Source organism: Perca flavescens, chromosome 2 (genome assembly GCF_004354835.1).
Source record: "Perca flavescens isolate YP-PL-M2 chromosome 2, PFLA_1.0, whole genome shotgun sequence".
NCBI lineage: Eukaryota > Metazoa > Chordata > Actinopteri > Perciformes > Percidae > Perca > Perca flavescens.
In genome coordinates this window covers 10,545,116-10,561,567 of record NC_041332.1, presented here as the reverse complement: position 1 = coordinate 10,561,567, position 16,452 = coordinate 10,545,116, and the positions used below count along the sequence as shown (strand labels likewise).

Below are 16,452 nucleotides of genomic sequence, written 5' to 3'. Positions count from 1 at the left end.
CCATGCAGTCCCCATAGTATTGTAATGTACAGGTTTCCAGCCCGAGCTGCAGGGTGAAATCAAATCACCGGCAGATCGGGCTGGGTTTACCCAGTCTAGTAATGTGCTTTTTTTTGTGTGTGTGTGTTTTATTTTTAAATAAGACTTCACTTATGGATTGTTTGCAGCTGCTGCAGAGAAACCAGTTCCTGTATGACGGTGTGTTGTCCCTATTTAGAGTAAACAGAGAAGATCTGTTGCCAGGGGCAACCACAGTAATGGACTACTGTTAGGCGTAGTCACGTCACGTGTCACGTTGCTGTTATTGTCTGTTTACAGCAGCGATGATGTTTGCTGATGTTCTGACCAATGCTTTTATTAGTCTGTCAACATACATTTATGTAAGACCCCCAAATCCTCCTCATTTACCCTGTTAGACAATCACATGCACACATAACCAGTGGAGGAAGTTGAAATGAAAAGGAAAAAAAAAGACGTGGAAGATCCCTGTAATAATGATGAGCGTGTGCGGAAGGCGTTAGTGGAAAAACATCAGAGAGTTGGGCACGAGTGTCTCCACTGATCAAGATAAGCTAATTTAAGCCTTAACGCCCTTTTTTAGGGGAGTGGAGGCTTCTGTGTGTGTGCGTGCGTGTGTGTGCTTTCACACTGACTTCCTGTCTCTATCTGTTGGGTACAAAAAGCCACAGCTTCCCTTTCTGTCATCTTCTGCCGCTCGTTTCAGTAGCATTAGGTAGTAACTGCTCTGCAGTCATCCTGTCCCCTGGCTCAATATCAGAAGGCTAATTCAGACTGTGACCAGGTTAGTTTTTCTGAGACAACCAGTCTCATTTAATGGAGAGGAGGCCCGGTATGATGCAGGATATACTGTAAAGACCGGATTACAAAGCAGGTTAGTACATTTTCTGACAGTATGGAGACTTGAGCAGACATGGTTGTCATCAAGTTGCATAACGCCCAGTGGAGGGGATAGATTAACGTTCATCACTTTCAAAATCCGGCTACTTTCTAACCTCTGACTTGTATTGGCCAGTATGTCTTGCAACCGAAGTTGCATAAAATGCTGATGTACAAATTTCATTTCATTCTTCCAGATGATGAGGTCTGTGTCTGGGTTATGATATTCACCCTACGACATTGGGTTGTGATGCAATGTACATTATGAAATTCAAATTCTCCTCTATGTTCTCGCTTGTTCTCCCCACTTCCAGTTCAGACATAAGGGGAAACAACGGAGCAGCATCTCTGGAGCTAGTCATGTAGACTGAGCCAATGCCGAATGAATCAATACCTGGGCCCTCTTCTTACGGCACTCTTGAAATATACTCTAAAGATGGAAGCGTTAAATTCAGATATTCCAACCATACAATTTTTCGTCTTTTCCATAATAAGAATACATGCAAGTACCTGTTGTTGTTTTCAGGCTGTTGTGTGCTGCCTTTTTGGTGGGGAATGAATAGATATTGGCAATTACATACAAGAGGCCAGCCGCCACATTTTTACTGTAATTGTAGGTACAACAGCGCAATGATTCTGTGCAAATAGAAAGAAAATGCAATGCACCTTACAGTAATAATACCGCAAGAGTAATATAGTCTCATATTTGATAGTAATTTGGATTAGTAATATTCATTTTCGGAAAATAATGATGTTTTAAGCAGATCCATCTTTGGCTTTTCTATGCTCTTCACATTAATTAAAGGAAGTTTGCTTCCTACAAGAGTTGGCACAGCAAGAAGTAAAGCTGGTGAGCTGTGGTTTATGCTAATCATCTCTGCACGGTAGCAACACACTGACCAATCGGATTGCTCTTCTTAAGATGCCTGTTACATAACTACTGTGATGGCTGCATTTCTGAAAGATAACACGACCGGATACTTTCTAACAAACATCATAGCGTAATGCAGCTGAATTCAGGTTGTCTTTGCTCTCGTCATCTACATCACCCACTGTTCAACTGTAATATTTTCCAAGATCTTTCCTCCCTATACCCAAATATGGTGGGTCCATTGAGGTATGCTGCATTTCTGTGTGTTTTTTTTGTCTCTCTACAGTGCGGTATTGCTTCGTACTATCAGTGTATGTTCTTTAGGCTTGTGTGTTCAAATGCATTTGTATCTGAGTGCGTTGGTGTTTTATATATGCTCTGTGAATTGGAGTTTAGTGTTTGAGCAGCAGGAGGACTCCTGTAGATTAGTTGGATTACAGACTGCCCAGATTAACAAAGAGAGCTTCTGTCAGAGACTTTCTTCTAGTACTACTACTACCACTACAACTGCTACAGTACCACTACTACTGCTAGGGTTGGTGCCAGTAGGGCACTGGTGCCGACGTAAACGGTAGTAACGAGACCGAATAAGAACGAAAATTTCGGTGCCTGACGTTACACTACACTCGACAGCAGGTAACGTTAGCCTACCTTTAGCTAGCAGCTGTATTAAACATGGTTAAAATGCTGACAGCTAACGTTAAACAGTGTAAAGTGTGACTGTATTTCACTGGAGAGGATTCCAACAGCCTGCTCTGCAGCGCAGCAGCTGATGTCAGAATTAAAAAACACAGATGGTGCGTTCACTTAAAACGGGTACCCTCATGGTGCATTCAAAGTTATTGTAAAATACCCTTTTCCCATCTGGCGGTTGTTTTTGTTGTTCAACAGCAATTTACTTGTGAAATAAGTTCTTGTTATAAGTTGTAGTTATTACATTATTATTAAATCTTTAATTTTGACCATATGGCCTTAGCAATAAACAAGCCGTTCTTTAATGTCGCCGACTGTTTAGTACCCTTCTTTTTTTTTCTTCACTTTATTAAAAAGTACCGGGTCAGGCACCAGCACCATTTTAAAAGTATCGCTTTAGCACTGGTATCGTAAAAAACTTAAACGATAACCAACCCTAACTACTGCTACTGCATCTTTTACTTGTAACCACTTTTAACTACTATTACCACAGCTACTATAACTGCTGCTCTGACTGCTGCTTTTTTTTCTTCTTCTTTTAAAAAAAATATAACACACTATACATAAATACATAGAAACATACATGCATACACAAATATACAAAATCTTTATATTTGCATAAGAAATCAAATGTACCTGCTGTGACAACTGTTAACAGTGAGAACTACCACACAGTGGTACGGTAACCACTGTTGCTGCTAGCGGCTGCTACTTCAACACTTCTACTAGCCTAATTGTGCTGATTTTGTGACTGATTCATTCAGTAGCAGTATTAGCTGCTGCATCTACCACTCTGACCACATCATGTATCATGGGTTGAATGGCACCATTCAGGGTTTCTCCCTTTTATCAGAGGCTTTTTTTTAATCATGTAAATCATAGTCTTATTATGTTTCTCTCTGTGTCTTACAGTCATGTCCCGTAGGAGTTCTCGCCTGGTGTCCGGCGGCTACTATAATTCAGACGAAGAATCTGATTCGAGTAGCGTGACGAACATATCTTACCGCGAAAACCCTGTCAAGTATGTAACTCTGTGTGTGTGTGTGTGTGTGTGTGTGTGTGTGTGTGTGTGTGTGTGTGTGTGTGTGTGTGTGTGTGTGTGTGTGTGTGTGGCTTGGATTCTAGTCAGCAGCTAATGTGTTGGTTTGTTTACTGTCTTCAGGGTTTTCAAGAAGAAGGCGGGGACCCGCAAGGCCGGCTCCCGTACCCCCACTAGAACCAATAGCAATGCGAGTTCTGCCAGCCCCGAGACACCCATCACTGCAGGTCAGTTTGATGGTAAAAACAATACATCCTATCGGTGCAAGAATAATGACATAGTATCCTGTCAATACAAAAGTAATAATAACAGCATGAATGAAACCGGATTGGGGGACATTTGTTTCAGAGACATTTCAGAGCAGCGCTGAAACAGTTAGTTGATTAATTGCAGTTGATGAATCGACAAATGCTTTGATCGTCATGTAATAAGGAAAAATTCTAAACGCTAACTGATTCCAGCATCTCAAACGTGAGGATTTGCTGCTTTTTACTGGGTTATACCAGTGTCAATTAAGTAATATTGAGTTTTGAAGTGTTGGTTGAACAAAACAAGTAATGTGATGATATCACAATGGGCTGGGTAAAACTATAATATAATAATATGCATTTTTTTATTATTGTTTTCCGACAATTTAATTTTTAGAGGCCTGATAAGGCAAAATTGTCAAGTATTTCACAAGAAGAAAAAAAAAACAGGGTTAGAGGGAAGTCTGAAAGAAATCAAATGGAATCATTCATTTACAAATAGCATTTTGCTGCAGCCCCTTTTCATAGGTTTAATTAGTCCATAAATGATACACCATAAAACTGAATACATGATCAAATATCCATTTTTTTTTTTATTTTAGAAAACAAGTGATTATTTATCATCTAATTATTCATAGCTGACTGTTGCTGACTGTTTTTGTCTCTCTTCTGCCTCTCAGGCCCGAGTCTTTCTTCCTTGAGCAGCCAGACCCAGCCGATCACGAGGGCGGTGCCCAACATCTCCACCACACCTACCCCTCGGCCACCCTTGACCCCATCATCAACCCGGAGCCAGACGCCCCCATGCTGCCCCTCAGTACCTCCAGAGAAGAGCCCCTACGCTGGGCTCTGCAGCTCCAGCAGGCCAGGGTTACACCTCCGACCCAACCACAAGGAGCTGAGTCAGAGCGCTGTGGACAGCTCAGGCTACTCATCCTCTGAGGGCCCTCACAGGAAGCCCACAGCCGCCACCGCCAGCAGCAGTACCAGTAGAATCAGCAGTAATAGTGGGGCTCCCAGTATTGGATACAGAGTCAGCCGTGCCTTCTTTGGTCTAATGGGTGAGAACTGGTGTGTGTGTGTGTGTGTGTGTGTGTGTGTGTGTGTGTGTGTGTGTGTGTGTGTGTGTGTGTGTGTGTGTGTGTGTGTGTGTGTGTGTGTGTGTGTGTGTGTGTGTGTGTGTGTGTGTGTGTGTGTGTGTACCATAGGCGGAGCCAGAGAGGGGTTTGGGGGTACTGTAGCTACCCCTAGGATTCCCTTAGCACCCCCAAGAAATTGCTGTGGTTTATAAAAAAACAATGTCATTAATGTGTGAACACTGACATTTATATATTGAAAAATGAATAGATACATTAATAAAACAAACTATTTTAGAAGATTATTTTTAGAAGAAAAACATAAAGCCAACACAAGTGATCGTATTTGGCCAATGGGCCAAACATAAATCAATATCTCTCTCTCCCTCTCGTTCGCTCGCTCGCTCAGTAGCCTCCCCCTTAGCGGAGGTGGGTGCGTATCTGCGCGCGTGTGTGTAGGCTATGTAGGTCAAGGGAAAGTCTACATTTCAGAGCACCCTTTCTGAAACGTCGAGAAACCCCAAAAGAAAATCTCTGGCGCTGCAACTGCTCTGAATGTCTATATAATAATCTCACTGTTTCCTTTGTTTTGTGCAGACTCAGTCTCATTGATGGCCGCTGCATTACAATCAAAAATAATGCATCTGACAGCTTTAGGTATGGTTTTGCTGTATGTGTTTCAGTTAGTCTTGACTGTATTTTTGCACATGTATGAACACGTGTTTAGTATGTACTTTCTTATGCTTGTTTTTCTAGCATTGTTGAGTAGATTTGCACAGTGTCCGCATACATACTGCTTTCACATGCCAGTAGTTTTGTGTTTTCACAATCGTTGCATGTGATTTGGAAATCCCTGTAAACCAACTTTGTTTCCGTGTCCCTGCAGCTAATACTTCAGTCAGCAGTCGCATGAAGAAGGCTTGTGGTCTGTTTCTCCTCCTCATCCTCATTGTACTTTTATGTAAGTGGCTTAAACATTTAACAGATTCAAGTTTTGCATGTCATCTGGCAAATTTTTGAATCACAACTCGGAGACACCTCATCATCCCCTGGGACATAGTGTTTAGTTACGCTGCTGTGCCTGCTGTTGAAGTCTAGTTTTCCATGTTTCCTGAATGAGACAATAAAAATAAAAAAAAGTTATTTAAAGGTAAAAATAAGTTTTATTTTTTTAAGCTCACTTAGGAAAAATGCATTGATTACACTATGTTTGATGTGATGCTCACTAGGGCTGTGTATTGGCAAGAATCTGGCGATACGATACGTATCACGATACATGGGGCACGATTTAATATATTGCAATATATTTCGATACTGTGCGTAAAGCGATATATTAGGTTTTTTTTAAGTATAATTTTAGAAAAACAAATATTTAAAAAAAGACATGATGTTCATAAAAGTCAAAGAAGTTTACTTTAGGTGAACAATTCAGTACACAAAAAATCAAACTGCCAGTTTGGGATTGTGGTTCACAGGTTCTTAGTGAACTAATTTTGATATGTTAAAGTAGTCCAAAGTTCAGCCATAGCTACATTGTTAGCTTCTAGCAAAAAGTCAGGCCCTGCTAGGCACTGTTAGGCGAGGACACTCGTGGTGCGTCTCAGCATAGCGGTAGGGGGTTTAAACACAACATTAACATGAACCACTGTCTTACATGAATATTTTTGAACATTTAAAAAAAACAAAAAACGATAGTGCCTTTTTGAAAATCGATACAGTATTGCAAAATAAAATATCGCGATACTCAAGTGTATCGATTTTTTTTCTTACACCCCTAATGCTCACAAATTAAAAGAATTAAAAGAAATCCAAAGTTTTCTTATGTTTTGACGATTGCTCTGTATATTTTTATATATTTAAAAAAAAAAGAAGTACATGCCTTTTTGTGGCACAATGATGTAATTTCTACAGGACCTACTTTCCTTAATACATCTTACATTTGTAGTACTCAGGGGTTTCTCCCAGGTAATTGGTTAGCAGAGATTGCAGGTTATGTGTGTTTGACTTGCACAGCAGCACTGCTGTGTGTCGATTTGTTTCCCCTCACACATCCCCTCCTCAGTGTGATTGAATGAGTCACACTAAACGTGAGTCATTATAAGTTTCAGGGACTTTGATCCTAGAAGGTTCATGGAGTCAGATGATATTTACTTTTTTTTCATGTCTCTGTTTCCAAGTGCTGTTCTTAAGGCACCATTCCTCTTATTTTCTCCAGGTATTTGGTTCCTCCTTCCTTTGTTGACCTCGCTCATCTCTCGCATGGCTGTTACAAAGACCCTGTCACAAACTAAACCCAAGAGTCAACCTGTTTCCCCTGCCACTCCTCTTCCTCAATCCAATATCATACATTCTACACCCGTGGTGGTAGGACAGATAACCTTCTTCTCAGTGTGTGTGTGTGTGTGTGTGTGTGTGTGTGTGTGTGTGTGTGTGTGTGTGAAATTGGTTGCCATTTGATGAATGGGTGGTGGATATTGATTGATAACTTTGGTAATTGCCAATGTTTACCAGCCTCTTCAAATAACTTTAACTTAGCTACTAAGGAATTCAGATCCTCAGAATTATTTCCTTGTGTGTAATGTGTCCATTTCTTCATTTACATTTTGCAGGGCTGTACATGAACAATGTAGTATTTATTTCCTGCCACACAAATGTAATATAAGGACATAATTGAAAGAGTAAAACTGAAAGATTGTGCTAAACTGAAAGACTAAAATAATTCAGTAAGACAACAAGGACGTGTACATCTTCTTTTTGGTGTCAGACTTGTTGGCCACTCCTTTAGGAGGTCAAAAGAGGCCTAGGAACCTTAAGCAATCTTTTAAAAGATTTAAAAGCTCACAAACGCACAAGGAACTGTTATGACCTCAATTTGGTATATATACTGAAAGTATACTGTCAGAATGTAAAAGGACAACTACAATAGGGCAAAAAATCATAAATAACTAAAAAGTTTCTTACATGGAGTTCCTTGTGAAAAAACATATTTATTTAGGTGTTGATGACATGAAAAATTGGGGTCTTTTTGTTACCTCGATTGTTGAAAGTTAATTTTCTCCCTCTAGGATCCAGCCGTTGTGTCTGCTGCTGTAGAGGCGAGGATAGAACAATTTTTGGTGAGAAACGGATCTTTTGCAAATATTAAAAATGACAAACACCTATTTCTTTGGGGGTTGTTGGCCAAATCAAGGATTTTTTCAAGGACAGGGGGGCCAGCCCGTGCCCCCCTTCTAGCCCCGCCCCTGTTGTTGGCATGAAAACGTGGGGTCTTTATTGTGAACTTAATTGAATTAAGAGTACTTTTTTTCCCTCTAGGATTCAGCCGTTGTCTCTGCTGCTGTAGAAGCAAAGATGCATCGTCTTTTGGTAAGACACCAATTGTATGCAAATTCGAAAGTGTGACGTAGTAGCTCCACCAGCTTTACTTTGTTTTTGGAGTGTAACTTGTATCTGTGTTTGTCGCAGGAGGAGCAGCAGCTGAAGCAGGAACACATTCTGTCTCAGGTGAGGGAATCTCGCTCTCTGTTTTTTTCCCTGTTATGCTCCATGTCTTCTCTCATTCCTTTCCTCTTGTAGTTAACAAACTGTGTATGGTGAAAAGTCCTGCCTGCTGAGACCTGGAAGCCAGACTGGGAGTAACAAAAGGGTCAAACCCCAGCTCTGCTATAGAGTAACATCTAGTGGTGTTGAAGGGGAACTGCAGAGAATACAGGCCGATGGTCTGCGTGATTTTGCAGCTTTCATGTAACTCGCTGGAAGTAGCTGTTTTCTGGAATAGGGCGGCACAATTAATCGCCATTTTATTGAAATCACAATATGGACAAGTGCAGTATTCATATCGCAGGAGGGTGCATTATTTGTTAATCGCAAAATATGTGTCAAACCATTCAGATTTAGGTATTACAGACTGAAGAAAAGATCTTTGTTTGGTATCCTTGCAAAAATCACACCATAATCATTTTAATTTCTTTTAATTTGAATATTTATAAATGAAAATCATATTAATGATATAAAAATGATCATTCCCTCCAATATCGTGAATCATATCGCAATCGCAATATCGGTCAAAATAATCACAGTTAGATATTTTCCTCATATCGTGCAGCCCTATTCTGGACTTTGGTACCTTTAAACGTTTGAAATGCCAATCTGTTTTAATTTTCGGCAGCCCGCAGAGCTCCACGGCCGGCGCAAAGTCACTGTTTCTGGGTTACTGGACTACCAAATGCGCTGCCCTGACTGAGCTCCGCGGGGCTCGCGGGCTGCTGCCCGTCCAGAAAGGGTGACTTTGCGCCGGTCGTGGAGCTCCGCGGGCTGCTGATATCTCTGTGCCCGAGTAGCAGTGCTTCGGCTGTAGTCTACTTCCACCCAATATAGTCCCACGTCACTATCTGCCTAGGAAATCGTCTAGTGTTAATCTGCATTGCTATTTTTACTCGTTGTGAATACGCAGGCCACAAGAAGTAATTAGGTTTTGTTTTTGTTGTTGTTGGGTCACTTTTACTCACGACATGCTAACGGCAACAAAGGATTCCATTCATTACGCTAAGCTAAGCTAGCGGTGGCGGCCCCGGACTAAGACAATGCATGCACTGAGACAAAAATGCGTTTGCCCACCTATATAAATATAGAGGAGACGGTGAGTAACCCTATTTCAACAAACGGTGGCGTATTCCTTTAACATACCATCAGTTATGTAACATTTAATTAGAACCACAACGCCTCCAGAAGCCTCACAGCACGGAGCCTCTAGACTGATTTGAACGATACTCACCTTCCCTGACACTGCCCAACACTTTTTCCTCCAATCTCACCATAAGCCCTGTCATATCTTTCTCTCTCAGATGAAGGAGAGACTACATCTGGACATGCAGGATGTGAAAGCCAAGCTTGAGGTTGTGGACTCGGAGAGTCGGCTGCGTCTGGAGCAGGAGGTTTCTGGGTTGGGCAGGCAAATGGTGGATTACCAGACAGACAGCCACTCGGCCGCTGCCAGCCTCAGGCTCAGGATCCAAGCTTTAGAGTCCCAGAATGCAAAGGTAACATCGCTGGTAGAGATGTACACAACTGATAGACTCAAGATTTATGTAAGCGGTGTTTTCCCTAGGTTTGTGGAAGACTTAGGTGCACATATTTGACGGAATTGTGACATTTTTTAAATCAAAAACATGCTTTTCAGATTATTTTGGTCCATTATTAATTCTGTATCTGTGTCTAAAACAATGGAAATGCTAGAGCAGACAATAAATAAGTAACACTCAGAAAGCTTAAAGACAAACATTACTAAAGAAGTCGACCAACTACATTCATTAGATCTGAGAAAATTCAGTTAGACAGTTTTGATTCTCACATTGATTTTGCATTCATTTAGCTTATAAGCCGGGACACATTTAGCCGATTATCGGCTGTTAAACAGTCTGGTGAGGTCAGTGACGCAAACCTGTTCGGTGTGTCCCGTGCCGTCGTCCGTCTGGGGGGCTGTCGGCGTTCATTTTGGCCGACCTGACATGTTCAGTCGGCGGCAGGGTAGTCGGGACTCACCCAGAAATGGCGAGTGGAATGAGGTAACTAGAGTCTCTCAAAATCTGACGAAAATCTTTTAAACTGACCTTTTGTTGAGCTGAAATGAAGACAGATTCAGCAACTGCACGGCCTATTTCTCGCTTAAAATGTTTCCAGAAACATGTTTCAGTGAACTATTTTAGTACAATATGAGATCGTATTCTGAACAGCCGCCATTACAGTCTGACTTTGAATTTCCGGAGAAAACAAACCCATGTGACGCGCTCGTCCAATCAGCTGCCGGTTTTCATTTCTTGGGCAACAATACAGATTAGCGCCGCCTGCTGTTATAGACATGTATTACGTCTCGTCTCGTCTTTTTGGTGTGTTCTGTGGCACTATTTGGACCAACACGGGGAGACTGATCATTTCGACGGTCGGCCGTCAGCTAAATGTGTAAGCAGCTTTGGGTGCTGCTCCTAAGCCTTATAATGGTAGGGAAAACCCTGGTAAGGAAAGACCAGAGCTATGTCTTTTGTTCATGTTATCTTCCAACCTAACCTGTTTCCTTAAGATTGTGTGGCTATAACAAATGTTTCTTGTAGCTGTCCCAGGAGTGGTCGTCCATCCAGCTGATGCCTCCTCCTGCCCCCTGTCCTGAGACCAGCGCCACGCCCGTCCAAAACCATCTCACCCCGGAGCTCCAACAGGCAATGGAGAAGTGGCTCACTGAGCGCATCAAGGCAAGTGGAGAGATACTGTAGACAATTTTCAAGACCACTTAACAACTCCAAAACACACACGTGTGTATACAGTGGGGGAAATAAGTATTTGACCCCTTGCTGATTTTACAGGTTTGCCCACTTACAAAGAATGCAAAAATCTACAATTGTAATCATATGTACATTCTAACAGTGAAAGACAGAATCCCAAAGAAAATTCCAGAAAATCACATCATATGAATTTATTAAAATTGATAACCATCTGATGAGGAAAAACAAGTATTTGACCCCCTGGACAAACAGCAAGTATTCTGGCTCCTACAAGCCAGTTAGTCTTTCTTTAAGACACAGCCCCAATCCGAACCAATTATCTACATCAAATACACCTGCCTCACCTCGTTACCTGTATAAAAGACACCTGTCAACACCCAAACAACCAGCATCCAACATCACCACCATGGGCAAGACCAAAGAGCTTTTCACGGACATCAGGGACAAGATTGTTGATCTGCACAAGGCTGGGATGGGCTACAAGAGAATCGGAAAGCAACTTGGAGAGAAAAGATCAACTGTCGGTGCAGTTATCAGGAAATGGAAGAAGCACCACACCACCGCCAACCTCCCTCGGTCTGGGCCTCCACATAAGATCTTGCCTCGTGGGGTGTCCCTGATCATGCGAACGGTGAGGAATCATCCCAAAACCACAAGGGGGAACTGATGAATCAACTGAAGGCAGCTGGGACCACAGTTACAAAAGAAACGGTTGGTAACACACTACGCCGTCATGGATTGAAATCCTGCAGCGAACGCAAGGTCCCCCTGCTCAAGAAGAAACATGTACAGGCCCGCATGAAGTTCGCCATTCACCACTTGGACGACTCAGAAGAGGCCTGGAAGAAGGTGATGTGGTCAGATGAGACCAAAATAGAACTTTTGGCCTCAACTCAACTCGTCGTGTTTGGAGGGCAAAGAACACAGAGTACAACCCAAAGAACACCATCCCCACCGTCAAGCATGGTGGTGGCAACATCATGCTTTGGGGGTGCTTTTCAGCCAAGGGGACGGGACAACTCCATCGTATTGAGGGGAGGATGGACGGGGCCATGTATCGTGGAATTCTGGACCGACATCTCCTTCCCTCAGTGAGAGAACTGAAGATGGGTCGAGGATGGGTGTTTCAGCACGACAACGACCCTAAGCACACCGCCAAAGCAACAAAAGAGTGGCTGAAGAAGAAGCACATCAAGGTTCTGGAGTGGCCTATCCAGTCTCCAGACCTGAATCCGATTGAAAATCTTTGGAGGGAGCTTAAAATTGAGTTGCCAGGCGACAACCTCGGAACCTGAATGATTTGGAGGCTGTCTGCAGGGAGGGTGGGCCAACATCCCTGCCGAAATGTGCACAAACCTTGTCACCAACTATAAAAACCGTTTGACATCTGTGCTGGCCAATAATGGCTTTTCTACGAAATATTAACATGCTGTTTGTCCAGGGGGTCAAATACTTGTTTTTCCTCATCAGATGGTTATCAATTTTAATAAATTCATATGATGTGATTTTCTGGAATTTTCTTTGGGATTCTGTCTTTCACTGTTAGAATGTACATATGATTAAAATTGTAGATTTTTGCATTCTTTGTAAGTGGGCAAACCTGCAAAATCAGCAAGGGGTCAAATACTTATTTCCCCCACTGTATATAATATAAATATATATATTATTTTTTTTTAAAAAAGAAAAGGCGACACATCGCGCATAAACACACAATAAACATACAGTTAAACTACATAGAAACATAATCATACATTATCTCATCCGTTGCTTCATTGAACATCTAATAAACCTCACACAATAACCCCACCCCTACCTTTCCTCACAATCACAGAAGACCAGAAGAGAACCCACAACACTTAATTTTGATAATGATTGCACATTTCCCATTAACTCATGCTGTGGTCAATAACTTCTGTATTGCACAATGCCCAATGGCATAATACCAAATCAAATATAACATAACCCATATATATATATATATATATATATATATATATATATATATATATATATATATAGTAGTATTAGTCACACATACATCACTGCAGCCAATACACACACATCTTATTATTCATTAATTTGATTGAAAGCGGCACAAATGAGAATGTATACCTGTTAAGCTTGGAGTTTGGTAACCTGTACCTTCTGCCTAAAGGCATCAGCTCATACTCACTATACAGGAAGTGATTTGTGTCGTGGGTGATTTTGATTAGACTTCTGAATGTTTACGTGCGTGTCTGTATCTTGGCATATGTTGACGTGTATGACTTGGTCCACACACACTTAACCGTCTGTACTGTATGTGACTCAGGAGCAGGATGCTATCAGGCTTGGTGACAAAGGAGCTTCCTCCGACTGTGGACATCCCATGGCTGACAAAATGGCCGACTTTGCATTGGAGACGCAAGGTTGGGATACTTTCACTTAGCCTTATTTACCAAATCGATATGATGGCTGGGAAGACAAGTAAAAGCAATACTAATGTAGAGCTGCAAAGATTAATCGATTAATTGTCAACTCTTAAATTAATCGCAAACTATTTGGATAATCGATTAGTCGGTTTGAGTAATTTTTTAAGACAAAAGTAAAAATTCTTTGATTCCAGCTTCTTAAATGTGAATAATTTTTAGTTTCTTCTCTCCTCTGTGACAGTAAACTGAATATCTTATAGTTGTGGACAAAACCAGACATTTGAGGACGTCAACTTGGTCTTTTGGGAAACGCTGATCCACATTTTGTGTTTGCAGGTGCCAGTGTGATCAGTACCAGGTGTTCAGAGACCTATCGTATTCGTTCAGCATGTGTGACCCTGTTTGGATTCCCTCTGTGGTACCCATCTGAAAGCCCACGCACTGTTATTCAGGTGTTATTACGTTCTCTCTGTTATTTATATTTATTTTCTTCTAACTTGCTTCCTCCATCTTTCCTGTCATCTCAAATCTTGTCTATTTCCCCCAAAACAAGTTATCATCCACTAACTTCCTCTCTCTCTTCTATCTTCCGAAGACCGTTCGGTCCCTCCTTCTGTCTTTTCTCTTCGACTCCCCCGCTCTTCTCTCTCTCTCTCAATGACTGTACAGTTTTCACCACATGGCCAGATACTAACCCCTCCTTCTCCCCCAGGGCTACCCGGTGCTGCTCCCAGGGAAATGTTGGGCATTCCACGGTGTCGAGGGGACTCTTGTCATCTCTCTGTCTCACCCCATCACTATAACTCATGTGACGCTGGACCACTTGCCGCGCTACAACTCCCCCACCGGCCGCATCGACTCCTCCCCCAAAGACTTTGAAGTCTATGTGAGTGCTCCCCATGGCCGCTGTTGCTTAAAAAGTGATTTGCTGGATTGCATGTCTCTCATTATTAAGACAAAACATTATTAGCAAACCCAAACCTACCTAAACTGCCTTGATTGACAGATAACAATAAGATTTGAAATAGTTTTTCCAGTAGATGATAGCAGTAGGGCTGCCACCTCTTAGTCGATTAGTCGACTAATCGGTCGTTTTGGTCTTAGTCAACTAAGATTTCTTTAGTCGATTAGTCATTTTTTATGCTTATTCATGCTTAATTACTCATTTCCAAGAAACTTATGAGCACATTTATGGTAAACACAAGATTTTGAGTGGTGCTTTTGCAGGATTAATTGTGGAGAAACTCAGTTTTACAGATGGTTAATTAACTACATTTATATTGAGCTTTTCTAGTCTTAACCACCTTTCAAAGCGCACAGCTCTGTCAATTAAATCAACTAATCGATTAGTCGACAAAATTGTTTAAGTGTTAGTCGACTAAGAATTTCTTTAGTCGAGGACAGCCCTAGATAGCAGTTTTAAAAAGTCATTGTTATCAGTCCAGCTATGACTGCTAACAAAGTTTGGATGATTGTGGATTTGGCATTTAGAAAGAAAAGTTATTTAAAAACATTTACTTCAACATGAACACTTTGATAAAGCTGTGCTTATTTGGCATTTGCGTCATTTGTAAAAAGACTTGCAAAAAAGCTAGTATTGGCTAATAAAGGTGGGAACATTTTGGTCATCAGCTTACGTAGAACACAGCCTGTAGCCTGCTTAATGGAGCTGTATTTTACAGTAGTTATTAACCCTCCTGTTGTCCTCAGGTCAAATTTGACCCGTTTTCAGAGTTTCTATATCATAAATTTGGGTTTCTTTTAACCAAATTGCCCCAAAATAACACAGGTGGTTCCATAAGACGCTCTTCACAAAGGAAATGAAGGATCAGATCTCTATTTTCATAGAATTTTGAGTGTTGTATTCAATTTTATAGCATTATCCTGACTAAACTGTAAAGTCTGTTGGTCATCCTTTATTTTCCTTCATTTCACAAGTCCTGTCACTCTGTGATTAAGCCTCAGGAACAAGAACAAAAGTCACACCGAGCAGCTTACCAATTTTTTTTTCTGATTCTGAAAAGTCTACGCTGACTGCTCTGATAGTTGTGATTTTGTTTTCTCTTTCCTAGGGAATGAGAGATGACATAGAGGAAGGAACACTGCTGGGGACATTCACTTACGATGTAAATGGAGAGCCTACGCAAACATTCAAGCTGCCTGTGAGTTGACATAAAGACCAAACTATTTCCTGTTCTATATGAAAAGTATGAGGTTAGCGTAAGCACTTGCTGTTATTTGTTGACTGTGAAAAGGAAAATAATCTGACAACTTCTGTTTTTTTTTATCTTTATCTTTCCTCTACTCTCTTACATTTTCTGTTCCTCCCCTTCATACAGAAGCCCAGTGACGTGGTGTATCGAGTTGTGGAGCTGCGTGTCCTCAGTAACTGGGGACATGTTGAATACACGTGCCTCTATCGCTTCCGTGTGCACGGACAGATCGCCTCCACATTGTAATTCATTTATATATATATATATATATATATATATATATATATATATATATATATATATATATATATATATATATATATATATATATATACAGTGGGGGAAATAAGTATTTGACCCCTTGCTGATTTTGCAGGTTTGCCCACTTACAAAGAATGCAAAAATCTACAATTTTAATCATATGTACATTCTAACAGTGAAAGACAGAATCCCAAAGAAAATTCCAGAAAATCACATCATATGAATTTATTAAAATTGATAACCATCTGATGAGGAAAAACAAGTATTTGACCCCCTGGACAAACAGCAAGTATTCTGGCTCCTACAAGCCAGTTAGTCTTTCTTTAAGACACAGCCCCAATCCGAACCAATTATCTACATCAAATATACCTGCCTCACCTCGTTACCTGTATAAAAGACACCTGTGAACACCCAAACAACCAGCATCCAACATCACTACCATGGGCAAGACCAAAGAGCTTTTCTACG

General features: G+C 41.2%; 1 protein-coding gene across 1 annotated transcript; it reads left to right on the top strand.

Moving 5' to 3' along the window:
- The first annotated feature begins 722 nt into the window (after nucleotides 1-722).
- Nucleotides 723-15,969, top strand: sun2 (Sad1 and UNC84 domain containing 2). Its single transcript, XM_028566350.1, has 17 exons — nucleotides 723-892; nucleotides 3,374-3,482; nucleotides 3,624-3,727; nucleotides 4,429-4,809; nucleotides 5,422-5,481; nucleotides 5,711-5,785; nucleotides 7,040-7,188; nucleotides 7,890-7,940; nucleotides 8,140-8,190; nucleotides 8,290-8,328; nucleotides 9,669-9,863; nucleotides 10,932-11,069; nucleotides 13,411-13,507; nucleotides 13,847-13,962; nucleotides 14,223-14,396; nucleotides 15,583-15,672; nucleotides 15,850-15,969. The coding sequence occupies exons 2-17, from the start codon at nucleotides 3,376-3,378 to the stop codon at nucleotides 15,967-15,969; spliced, it is 1,947 nt and encodes a 648-aa protein (XP_028422151.1). The 5' UTR covers nucleotides 723-892; nucleotides 3,374-3,375.
- The last annotated feature ends 483 nt before the right edge of the window (nucleotides 15,970-16,452 follow it).

Excerpts from the sequence above, each read along its gene's own strand:
- sun2 (XM_028566350.1), top strand. The coding sequence starts at position 3,376 with ATGTCCCGTAGGAGTTCTCGCCTGGTGTCCGGCGGCTACTATAATTCA. Across the intron at positions 7,941-8,139 it reads CGAGGATAGAACAATTTTTG|GATTCAGCCGTTGTCTCTGC; the intron begins GTGAGAAACGGA and ends TTTTCCCTCTAG. Across the intron at positions 15,673-15,849 it reads CGCAAACATTCAAGCTGCCT|AAGCCCAGTGACGTGGTGTA; the intron begins GTGAGTTGACAT and ends CCCTTCATACAG.